The sequence below is a fragment of the Amphiura filiformis genome, chromosome 1 (genome assembly GCF_039555335.1).
Source record: "Amphiura filiformis chromosome 1, Afil_fr2py, whole genome shotgun sequence".
NCBI classification, from domain to species: domain Eukaryota; kingdom Metazoa; phylum Echinodermata; class Ophiuroidea; order Amphilepidida; family Amphiuridae; genus Amphiura; species Amphiura filiformis.
The window spans coordinates 59,498,501-59,512,082 of record NC_092628.1 but is presented as its reverse complement, the minus strand read 5'-3'; the positions used below and the strand labels follow the sequence as shown (position 1 = coordinate 59,512,082).

Below are 13,582 nucleotides of genomic sequence, written 5' to 3'. Positions count from 1 at the left end.
CCAACACTAGTTCTGTCATTTTCCTTCTAAGTGCTTCTCATGACAATCATGTGCACAATGTAATAGGACTTGCATCCTCTGGTATTTATTGACAGAGTTGAATAAAAGATTCATTTATAATCCTCTATATCTACAACACCGTATTATTATCTGAAACAGCCTTATAATTTAGGGGGGAAATCAGTGGTTTGGAAATAGGAGCTACACAGAGTTGTACAGATGTATACACTGCTTCATCAACTTTTACAACAATGTGTGATCAAGAACACATTAACATCTACCAAGCAGAATTAATTCTCATTTAACTGTAACTCGTAGGGTGGGGGTCAGAGGTCCCCCATGTGTTATCTGCCCCACCCACTGTAGGGGGGAGGCTCCCAGCCTTTAGCACCTCAATTTCTAGATCGGTTGCCGCTGTTCACAATACAATGCGCCGTCAGAGGTTGCTCTTGCCAATCCCATTTTTGACCTCCAGTCGACATTTTAGCCATCGGATTTTCATGCAAGTGTGATAATAATAATATTGAAAACAGCTCTACATAGGATTCTGTGTCATCAATAGATAGAAAAAGGATCGACTATAATTGCAAATTACTGTTATAGTATGCATTCGCATGTAACATCATTATTTTGACATTTAAACACACGGTGACGTGTTCTTGTGTTGAATTCACATTACACAGGCTTTGGATGTCGTTGTTTTCCCACGATGCACTGAATATTTTGCCTCTCCCCGGCAACCACTGGAGGCGCATCGTTTTGTGAATCAACCGAAACGTTGGCTTTTAGAACTAATTCAGCTAAGGAAATTTCTCAAAGCTTTAAATTGCTGCTGAATAAATCTTATTTTAATTGCTCCATCATCGGTTGTATATATTATGTCAAATACATGGTTGAAGCTGGTTATCATGAGAATCACAATATCCTCAAAAAAGAAAAAAGAAAGAAAGCACAGCAACACGTGAGACACCATATTATTCTAATAACCAAGTGCACATATCCCCTGATATTTAATAACAAGTGTACTGTATCAGTGATATTTTTTTATTATTTGAATATACAAGTTTTCTATTGATTCAATCCACCTTAAGGATGATATTGACCAAGTGATTTCAACTTCTAAATTTATTAAAACAATATCAAGGATGTTTGTAAAATTAATCCAAAAAGAGTGATGTTGGAGTACGTGGAAGCTGCATTCTGTAAAACCACCCACACCTAATAGCGACTCACCTATTGTATAAGGTACCCGCTTTCAAACGGACATTATTTTTGCGTTGAAAAATAAACAAAAATAATGAATTGGCGAAATGGGTGATTTAGTCATTGTCACCTATATGGCAGGGTGGGTTTGATTGGAACTGACCACACACTTTGTAGAAGTATTATCAGTATATGCAGTGGGATTTCTCTTCCCAAATAGAAAATGAACAAATTCATAGTTTGCAGAATTTTTATATTGCATATTAACATTTAGTTTGTAACTTAAGTGTAGAGGTAAGATTTAAAGTTACTAATGGGCACATCATACTAAGCAATCATTCAGAGCTTAACTGTTTTTTGTGACGAAACTTCTGTCGCTTATCAGAAAAGTGATTGCCCATACCTGATCGATAAATCGTAACCTGTTAAGGGATGGGGGTATGAACGTTTGTACAGTATTTATTGTGGGACATTAGAGCACTTCAGACATATCGAATTGCATTCTTAATACGAAGAATGTCCTTCTGATATCAAATAATTTTGATTTTTTTTTAATTCGCAATGTAATACACATTTTATGGCAAATCATTAAAAATTGTTATTTTTGATATTTAATAGTACTAGAAGTAAACTTTACAAATCTGATGATTTATACTTAAAGTGTATGTAGGTGGGATGAAAAGCCGACGATCTATTGAAAAATTTGACCTTTCGTATTGAAGATATGGATTTTTTCCCAAAACAACAAAAAAAATTAGGTCTTTTTGGGGAAAAAATCCATATCTTCAATATGAAAGGTCAAAATTTTCAAATAATTGTTGGCTTTTCCTCCCTGCTACATACAGTTTAAGAATATATCATTAGATTTATAAAATTTACTTCGAGGACTGTTATATATCAAAAATGTGAAAAAGATCAAATTTTAACAATTTGTCATAAAATTTGTATTATATCGTGAATTTCAAAAAATGTAAATTATTTGATATCAGAAAGACATTCTTCGTATTAAAAATGCAATTCGATACGTCTGAGGTGCTCTCATGTCCCACAAAAAAATACTGTCGAAACGCTCATTCCTGATGAAGGCAATTTTGTCACTTTATCCATAACTGGATGGTGGTAGCGCTTGTGAAAACACTATCAGTGATTACTAGCGATTTTGATTCATGACTGCTCAGTATGATATGACTTTTAGTGAATTTTAGTTAAGAGTGTTTAATTATAGGCGTCAATTGGTTTAAAAAAAGCAGCTGTTCATATTTTGTTTTTTATTTGGTTTTAGTTCAGTGGAGCCACTTCTGTGGCATGAAATGTGTTCAGTGTTTTTAAAGAATCTTTGTAATAACATGATCTTGAACTATAATCTAAAATACATACAAGGGTGGTGTCACATAATTATACACATCCACAAGTTATATGTGATTGAGTGGAAGTTGGATTACTCTTAAAACCAATCCAACTATACAGTACGCACCTGGTGACTCTGTACATTAAAATAGACAATTTCGGTAAATCCCAAATTCAAAAGCTTTTGCAAAAGTAACCCTGCAAAAGTGGTGATATGGCCCTGGGTCACACGATACGCACATCATTATGATGCGCTTGTCAACATGCGTAGTGAAAGTGTTTGGATACTGGGATTTACCGAAAAGGTCTATTGACTATTACACACTGGACAAGTTTGGAAGTTTCTTTTGGTAAAAAAATTGTATGTCTCAAAGGTGCAGCACACATTCGTTTTGCAGTACAAAAATATTGGTAAAAATCTGTTTTACAAGAATTTGTTGGAAGAATTGTGTGATTAACACTTTTAAGTAGTCAAAAAATTTCAAAATTTCTATCATCTCAAGCTTATTTGACTTAAGTTTGAGAAGGGGTGGGGTGAAATGCACTATCCATTGGAATCTAAAATTGTGGCAACCTTTGAAACATAATGTTTTTGCCTTACCTTGGCTAGAGTGATGAAGCTAACATTTCTGTTGTTTAATAGGTTTACATGGTGTTTTAAATACTCTTTTTGATGGACAGCACATAAGAGGAAAATTTCAGTCTGCTGTTATGGTATGCTTTTTGTGCTACCATATTAAGGAGTCGCTGTCAACCGCACATGGGAAATAAGTAGTTGTAGACAATAGAAATGATTATATAATCTCATATATGGGGTTAATTAAGTGTTCTTTTTACATATGAGTTTATTATTTATTCTGTGATTTCATTGATTGTAGCAAAAGCTGACAAATCTCCCACTAAGTATTTTTGTAAAAGATATCAAACTTTGTATATTGTATTGTGGGGAGTTTCTGTTCTGTTGTTATTTTTGCCATGTTATGGACTTTGTACATATTGGATAGATTATCCAAGGGGATCAGAACCCTATTCATACTAGCGTAACTAGAGCTGGGCCAGCACTAGATAAGAACAGTATTTTCCATAGTGACCATTCATAGAGGGCAAATGAATGTTACAAAACTGGCAATATTACTCGTCAAGTGCTTTGAAAATTCACTATTCTCTTCAAATCAATAACAATTTGTGTAAATTATTCATATATGCTTATTTTTAAAATTTGCAAGTACAGTGTAAAGACAATACTTATTTTGTAGAAACCTTTGTGTGGCTGACAAGTTTATATATGTAGGTGACATGACTGGCAATGATGTAACTGAAGATGTTGTTACCATGGTAATGCAACAGGCTCTGAAAATTGAGAAGGAAAACAATTTGTTCTCCAGTATTTTTTTTAAAGTTTTGTGAAGTCATTTCCACTTGTGTGTTATTTTGTTAACAACATCAAGGAGAGCTAGATGAATAACACTTCTGGGGTTGTAAGGATGAATTCAAAACTTGACCTGCGGTAGACCGCCGGTTCCGTCCGGTTGGAGCCGGTTTCTATCGTTATAATACAATGGAACATGGTTCAACCGCTGGTAACTGCCGGTCAACTGGTGGTCAAGTTTTGATTTCATCCGTAAGAGAGTTAAGCTGTTGAGAATATTATGTGATTATGAAAGAAACTTGCTTCTTGCAAGAAGAATTAAGTGGTATGCAAGCCTGAACTTTTTACAAAACCTGGCCGGCCTCTCATGAAATGTTTAGTTTGTGCATGCAAACATTTCCCACTGTACATTGTAGCTTTTCACTTTGCAAAAGCTTTCTGTAATACTCCAAACATATGACAAAACTACTTCAAATGTATTGCTGGTAGCATTGTTCATTATCAATTATGGAAAACCTGATAGTTGCATTATGATCAGAAAGCAGTGTTACTGTGGAAGGTTGAGTATCTAGATCATTGTTTCTGTTGAAAGAGCCAAAATGTGTAAATTACAGACAATATAATGGGGCCTTGTTTTCCAAACTGGGTCGCTACTCTTTTAGGGGTTGTGGCCTCTTCCAAAAGGGGTTGCGGGACTTGCTGGAAAATATTTAGAAAACATGTCTCTGTGTATTTTTCTGCAGGGTACCATCATATTGGTTGTGTAAAAAGTTTGGGAATTCCTGTAATGGGGATTTAAAGATGCATGTGGGTGTGTTTTTGGTTGTGTATAATGTATGGTGTATATGCTCCCCCATTCTTGTCAATAGTGGACAGGGTAAGAGACATTGAAAGTGTTATTTTCACTATAGTCTGCCTTGTTTTGTCTCAAGTAATGCCATGTTGGATTTCGCAGTAGCAGATTCGATTCCCAAGCACCAACCTAATGCTGCAGTGTGTAAATGCACTCGTAGAAGGGCGATATGTCCATACGCTGGCAACGCAACTGTGTTAATGCACTGATTCAAATCTGCCAAGTGAAATCGAACATGTTGTTACGCTTAACTTGAGACGAGACACTATAGGGTGTACCAAGGAATTATGCATGTTCTAAATGAAGGAATAGGTCAACATGCAACATTACAACATGCATCATTAGCTTATTTGACAATATTTCATTGTTGCCGGTTATGGCATGAGGTTAAAGGTCACTCGCCTCTTCTTCACTATATCTTCTCAACTTTGCCTTGTTTGTTAATAATGATTCTTAAATTAGATGTAATCAAAATTGCAAATGTGAATAAAACCAAAATTATCACAAGTGAAAGAAATGACTATTATGAAACCTGTTTGATGCAGACTGATTGTGTTTTTCTTAAAGTTGTGTGTTATAGGACTGGGATATGGGGTTTTATCCTTTACTTGATGAGAATTCTGTAATCTCATCGGTAAAACACTCCTTGGATAGAAGTCTATATTACCTGCATACTCCTCATTATTACACAGGCAGGTAATATTTGTCGTACAGGGTGAGTCAAAAAAAGTGCAATATAGAAGAGAATCAATTTTTATATAAGAACCGAGTTGAACCTTTTAGGTTTTAAAACATTTCATATATGGTATATCCATCAGTGACCTTGTGTGAAAAAATTAAGGAATTAGCATTTACCGTTTTGTTTTTATGACACATTTTATAGCGCTACCCAATATTAATGTTTGTCCAAGAGACATCTAAAATTTGAATGTCAGCCCACTCTGTGTAAGGTAGATTTGGAACAACTGCCATTTTCTTAACCTCATTGGCATTGAAATAAAATGGAGCACCCAAAGTGTTATTGCCCTTGGTCTTGTTTAAGAAGAAGAAACATTATTTGTTGTTATTTTTATTTTACCTTTACGTACTAAAGATGTTTATTCTCTATCAAAACATACAAATTTGTAGGCGGGTTTTTCAAATGTCAAAATGAAATGCGCGCAAATTGAAGTGGAGTGGATTGCAAAATACCCAGTAAGTTAGACATATTGGGATTAAAAAAACTGGAGTTGGAGTCGAGTGAGGTATGAAGTTTGTTTGAACAGAAAAAGAAATTAAAATAACGCAAAAATCAACCTTATTTAAGTTAAAGTCAGTTTCAGATCTGGTGCCTTTACCGTGTGTTATCACTGTGTGCTCTCATTCAAAATACATGGTATCTCGTGGACAAATAACGAAATTGGGTATCGCAGTAAAAGGACTCATAAAAATTAAACGCTAGTCGCGATTCACTTCATATTTTCATAGAAGGTGGCCATTGAGTGTGGCATTTATAGCATTTTTCAATATTGGGAAAGTTCGACTTGGTTCTTACATAAATATTGATTCTTTGCTCTATTGTAGTTTTTTTGACTCACCCTGTATTACCTGCGTAGCCCTAACACACACGTGCAGAGGATGTTTAAAGACATTCCCACAACCCAATGGGGTTTCTGACCTTGTATGTCTGGCTTTTGTACACATGTGGTACAGTTGATCATACCTTGCATTGGGATTGTGCATATATCTGGTGTTTTCATCCTATTATTTAACATTCAAAACATCAAGACTTATGAATAAAATTAATGCAGTGGGACAATATATGAATGTTTCCTGTAAGAAAATCAAATATCATTCCTAAGTCTCAACTATTAGCTCATTGGCTGCAGTTTTAAAATTACCATTTTGTGTGTGTGGCAATGGGGACTTTGCCTTTAAAATTAGGTTATATTGATCAAATTTCCCAATCATAGTGCATTGTAGGAATGCCTTTAAGCCTCCTCTGACACACGTGTATGCGTAACACAACTTGTGCAATATCCTAAGACTGGCGCACAAACTTCACGTGTGGCATTACTGCACTGTTAAAAATCAAGGAAGATTATCAAACTAAATTCCTTAAGCAAAGTTAATGAACAAGTTGAAAGCTAATATAATTCATGTTTGCTAAAGAATAAAATTGTTACCCCCTATTTGTTCTCACGAAATACAGGGAAAATATCTATGGTCTGGTGCTGTACCGTAAAAACTTGATAGTTTGCATATGTGCTTACTATACTATTGAGCGCTTTTAAAACATGCTACATGAAGTGCTCCATTCACAAAAGTGTGAAGGGTTTTGAGCAAATCATCGATACACATAGAACAAGTAAACCTGCAAATTTGTGTCTCGACTCGACCCCATTAGCTCAATTGTAAAGCGCCAGACTTCGGCGGTACAATTTCATGTTTTCAAAAGCGCTTGATAGTAGTAAGCACATGTGCCAACTATCGAGGTTTTACGGTATCGACTTCATGGAATACAGCACCCAAACCGTATATATTTTCCCGTATTTTGTGAACAAACGGGGGGGGTAACTATAAATAGTATACCGCATTCAATTACGCTACTTCTCGTTTAACATTGACAAAGATGCCAACATTAACATCCAGAAAATAGGGAGGTTGCCCAATTGAAATGGACAAAAATGCTTACAAAAATATGGAGCCTCCCTCTAAAAAAAAGCAGTTGGCATCTGTGCATTACCCAACCGTCATGTTTACTAGCACTAGTAATAAGAAGTCTTCACAGATATATGGACAATAAAATTAAAACAACAGTGCCACAATTTTTACTTTTTTGGCAAAATATTAGATTTTATTGACATTTTGAACCTGTCATACATTTGGCCAAAACAAAAAACAAGGTTGGTAACATAATATTGTTTACAAATACTTGTATACAAACATTTCCTGTAAAATACATTTTTAGGCATAACCCATACAAACATGAAGTTAACTTTTTTGTTTGTAAACACAACATATAAATACTTTCATGAAAATGCACACACATTTCTAGTGTGTTGGCTTATAACATCAAAATAAAGTTAGTAAGTTAGCTATCAGATAATATTAACTATACTATATCCTTTAACATAAATATACAAAGCTACATTCTAATCTAGCTTTACCCCATCCCTCCAAGAATAAATGAAGCTTCCTATGGCAAAACCAGTTTAATGCTGTTTAAGGATGCAGCTCCCGCAGCAGACCCTTCCAGCCTACTAGATACCACCGTAACCAGGTTTTAGGCACCTAGCACAATTTTGATCACAGATTCTTCAGCCCAGCTTGGCCAAACTTCAACATGATGTGCAAAAACAGGTATCTTCAGCAAATTTGTGAAAGATAGGTGTCTTAGGTGATAATACCTATAAACCTAAGATGTGAAAGCTAGGCACCTATAAATAGACCCAAGATGAAATAAGATAACCAATATGCCAATTTCCCATCTTGCCATAGAAGGATCAGGAATTGTTATACTCTTTTACAAAAGTTGAAAGCACCTTAAGAGTTTTAAACATAAAAAAGTTAGCACAATTTACATATAAAGAACAAAAAAAGTCGAGATTTAGAGCTTATTTAATTGACTACACAAAAACTGATGTTGATTCATGTAAGCTTACAAAATGATATATATTCTAACAAATGTACAACATATTAACCATCCAAAACACTTAGGTTGAACTAGTTTCTTATGTGAATATTTTCTTCAAATTTCACATTTCTGTGTGTGAAAATACAACATGATTTATGATATTAAGTGGACATTATTCAAGTTACATAAAATTGCACACAGAGCTCACCTGGTTTGGCAACATCAACTGTGGAAAACAAATTTTGCTTAAGATCATGATTCAACAAAAATATATAGAAATTTACACAATATTCTTTTGGTTTGTTTACTGTAATGTAGGCATACAAAATACTTTTTGACTAAGTTACTAAAGAGAAGCTAACTGTAAATAATTTACTCTATAAGCTATCATATATGTTCCACAACTTAGTTCCCTTAATACTTTTTAAAATTAATCAAAATATATTTTACAAACTGTAAAAGGTATGTGTAGCCTGATTTGTTTTACACATGTGGACCAATTTATAGCGTCACACATAATTGCGTTCAGTCAAAATGGTTCATTATGTAAAAAATATTTTGCAGTATACTTTAAAAAGTATTAGGGGGAACTTAAGTTATTGACCCTATAGTTTGCAGGGCTTGGCTGTCTCAGCTGCCCTTATATATTCAATTTTGGTTGGGGTTTTGTTGACATGATTGAAGGGTAAAATATCAGATAAATTCAGTGATGTTTGTGCATTATAATTGAATCTGCAGAAGAGCACCCAGTGGCATATCCAGAAACAGAGACCTGGGGTGTATTCAATAAACCCACCCCAGCATGCACAAAATATTGGTTATCTCTGTACCTGTAAAGGTTTGTAGCTTGTTGAACAAGCTTATAGAACCACCTGAAAGTGATTTGGTCCTTCGTATTATAAAATAAATTGACACCACAATGTTTTAAACCTTCCTACTTAAGTGACTGACACAAATTTGAACTACTAATTGAACTTACTAGAATCTTGAATTCAGAAAGTAAGCTTATAAAAATTTCATAGATGGGTCTTAATTTACATCTCACAGACAACTGTTAGCATTTTACATCAAAATGTGCAAATAATTGCATCCAAATGAAATATACACAAATAATCAAAAATTGCAATACATGGAATTTATTATTTTTTATTACATACTGTTATGTCAAAGATTAGTTTGATCCATTATTTTATAACATGATTCAACATAAGTTCATGAAAATGATTATGGATATTTTATCCATAATTTAATCCTATAAGTCATGTTCACAAACATGATTGATTACACATACTATTTTCATAATGATCCCAACTTGCTTCACCCTCTATATACACATAATATAGTCCACAACTTACAAGTTCCCCCTAATACTTTTTAAAATAAGTCAACAAATATTTTACAAAATATAAAAATGTAAAAAGATATGTATATCGATCCCTATTTGTTTTACCCCTGTGGACCAATTTATAGCGTCACACATCATTGCGTTCAGTCACAATGGTTAATTGTGTAAGAAAAGAGGCTGTTTTAAAAGTTGCACCCGAGTCCATAGCAGTCAGGTTTTCTTTAACAAACACATGAATAGGCCTGGCCTACTGTATTGTTTGAGATCCGACTCCTATGGACTCAGATGCCACTTTTAACACTGTTTAAAACGGTGTCTTTTTTTTACATAATGAACCATTGGATTGAACGCAATGAAGTGTGACGCTATAATTTGGTCCATATGTGTAAAACAATCAAGGCTACTTATATCTTTTTACACGTTTTTGCATTTCGTCAAATATTTTTGATTTATTTTAAAAAGTATTTGGGGGGAATTTACAAGTTGTGGACCCTATATATCACCATATCAAATACATTTTAAGTCAGTAGCTAGCTATATACCAACTCCTCATGATGTTAAATACTGTTAAAGGCATGGTAAGAGAATAAAACTAAAGTGAATGATCCACAAGTACAAAAAGTAATCTTATGAACTCCTGCATATCATATCACTCATACCCATTTTAATTTCCCTCCTTATTACTGTTGCCATAAATAGGACATACACAGTTGTGATAACAACATTTGACAAAAAGTAAAATGTCACTGTTAATAAAAAATATTTAAGTACACTTTTATTTAAGCCAATAAAAATTACATGTTATTTTTGCAGGCTGTCACAAGAACATAACTTTTCATCAGCTATATTGAATTTTGCATAAATTATTTTTATTTGCCACAATACCATTTGCATAGCATTTAGTTACAATTATATACTGCACACAAAATGTATCTGTACACTTAAAACAAAAGCAGTATCTTAAAAAACCCAAAATAAAGTGATCAATTAATGGACAATTTCAGCACAATGCGATTTTATTCCACTAAGCTATATGCGTTTGAATGAGTTTAAAAGTGACAAAGTTGGATAGAACCTCCTTCAAGGTCATTTCTGCTGGTTTTTGTTACGGACTCATTACAGTCTGACAGACGAATGCTCACTCCACTGTGTTCAATTTCTGCATGTTTTGAGGGAAAAGGCAATAGAAGTTTCTTCACTTTTGAAAAGTTCAAATTGCTATAAAGATGTATCGTGCCGAAAGAGGTATCTATCAACATACGCAGAACAAAGTTCTCCATGAATCAACCACTTTTTTTCGTAATTTAGTTTTAGTGTCTTTAAGAAAAGGCTTTTGTTTCAAGTGTACAGTTACTTTTTGTGCACAATATATTCTTTCTGTTATGAAGCTTGAATTGGATTGGAATTATTACACAAACACTGTACTGCCAAGCTCAAAACTGTGTGTGCATCATGAACGAAAGGAGAACCAAGACGTCGTAACCACAAGTGCACCCTCATGCATGTAAGTAGCCTATGGGAAATACACTATTAAGTCCCTTTACAGCAAGGATTTGCCATCTTGCTATTAAAACAAGGTTCTCAATGCAAATGAAGAAGTGCATTTTTATTGTTCACGATGCACATTGTTTCCAGATAGATTGCCAGAAACGTTATATAAGCGTAAATACACAAATTAAGTCATGCATGTGAAAGACAAACGCATCCACAACATGCATGAAGTTGTACCTCATTTTGAAAAGAAAGTGGCAAAGGTCTACTGGATTGTCATTGGAACCAAGAGCATATCTCTGTAAAGCTAAAATCAAACATGTTTCCCTCCTGTCTCACATCCCTGGATTTACAGCCTGTGGATTATATGGGTTGGCACATCATAGAATGAATTTAGTTTATTTGGCAAATTCAATTTTACATGGCTTTAGAAAAACATAAAATGCATGTGACAGAGTAAATGGCCTATACTTAAAAAAATATAATATTTGTAAAAAAGCCCACCTGATGCAACCAACTAATCAGGCCGTTGCAATAAAGTTAAAACACTATGTTCATATCAGTAACAACCTTAGCATAGACATGGATGTGGATGGTATATATCTATTTTTACTGTCAATCTAGCAGATGTGGAGCTAAATTTGCTCACATGGGCTAATTACTTCAACTGTATGTCACACATGACACATTCACACTGCTTTTATAGATCCTATGCAATAAATCAATCGAAATGGTAGTAATAATTGAATTGGCAGCCATCTTGAGGGTCTGGGCAGGATCACCTGTTCGAATCATGTGGGGCAGAGTTTTGATGATGTAATATTGCATAGGGTCCATAATCACATCTCAGCTAAGGGTCATTACTGATTGGCAGTAGCGTATACTTCAAATTTTGGGATTATTATTAACTTAGATACATACCGTAAACGTTCGCCTAATGGCGCTATGGGCTCCCTTGACATAACTGGAATTTTAGACACAAACTACAAGTGCCCTCCCATAAAAATCCCACCAGCAAATAAGTGCACATACCCTTAATTCTTGTTGGGAGTTTTAGAGGAGGGAGCTCTCTATTTGTATGAAGGCAAGGAGCCCAGGTGCGCCATCAGGCGAACGTTTACGGTATTTCCTGAAATGCATCTTGTTCAGGTAAAGCTAGTGCAGCAATAATTGTATAAGTGGTATGCTATATACACCTGTGCATTATACAACCAACTTCACAATTTTGATATACCATGTCAACGAGTCAAGACTCACTTTTTCAGAAATGACTGTCAAATTATCAAATTTTCCCCATAGAAATTGTAGTGACTCAAGTCATTATTCCTAGAAATGACCCAACTTATTACAACTCTCTCCTACCATGTTGTACATTTATATTCAAATCAAGTGTATAGTAATTTGCACATTTTCATAATTGTATCACAGTACTTTAAGGAAGAAATCATGATGAAATAGTAACTGTGATCAACAAAATCACAAATATCACTGTCACAAAACATGTAGCAAGTTTCAGGGATCATGCTACCTGCTTTGATAATGACAAACATAGAGGCCCTCTAGAAACACTGTATGTGATATAAAATTAGAAACACTGTTCTTATTCTCAGCACCTGCTCTCATCAGCTTTATCAAATTTCTGGCGTGCCTGGAGTCTCTCATATCGGAAGTTCTCATAGTGGATACTGTGGGTGACATCTTTGAGGTCTTGCAAGTGGGTACGAATCAACATGTCTCGCAGATTGGCAAATTCACAGTGATTGGGGTTTTCAACTGTAGCAAAGAAAAAGAGTATTGAAAATGTATTATTACACCTTGTATCTACTGCAATTTATAGCTAACTATACCATTCAGCAAATTACTTCAGTGGTGCTCGTCTGCTGTCTGATTATCGCGTAAAAAGAACTAGGTCACACATTGCTACACAGCTTGACCAGCGAATGAGGTGCCGATGTGATGATGATGTGATTCAATCAGCCAATCAGAACCACACTTCCGTACATGCCATAAACTGCGCCAAATTGGCAGACTGCTGTAGTTCTCTGCTGAAAACTATGGCCCCTACTTAAATTTCTTGTGTATAAATTTGTAATGCTCCACCTGTAAGGTTAAAGGACTATTATACAGTCATTTAATTTTGACATCAACAACTAAGATATTTGATATGCAAGTTCTGATTTTAAAAACCTGACCCTGAACCTGCTGCTGAATTCCATTCAAAACTATTTTTTTTAATAAATTCTTTATAAGTAACATAATACACGCTTGCATAAACAGTGTGTATGTCATTTACTCCATCTTGCGTTTAAGCCCTGCCATCAAACATCAATAATTCTTTTTTCTTGTTGATATGGTTCA

At 34.6% G+C, this 13,582-nt stretch overlaps 1 protein-coding gene across 1 annotated transcript in view; it reads right to left on the bottom strand.

Annotated features, from left to right (window-relative positions):
• Positions 1-7,579: 7,579 nt before the first annotated feature.
• Positions 7,580-13,582, bottom strand: part of LOC140149886 (neuronal-specific septin-3-like) — a 63,529-nt gene continuing 57,526 nt past the window's right edge. The window contains exon 11 of the mRNA XM_072171909.1: positions 7,580-12,997. Coding sequence (XP_072028010.1) covers positions 12,831-12,997 — 167 coding nt within the window. The 3' untranslated portion in view covers positions 7,580-12,830. The remainder of the gene's footprint in view (positions 12,998-13,582) is intronic.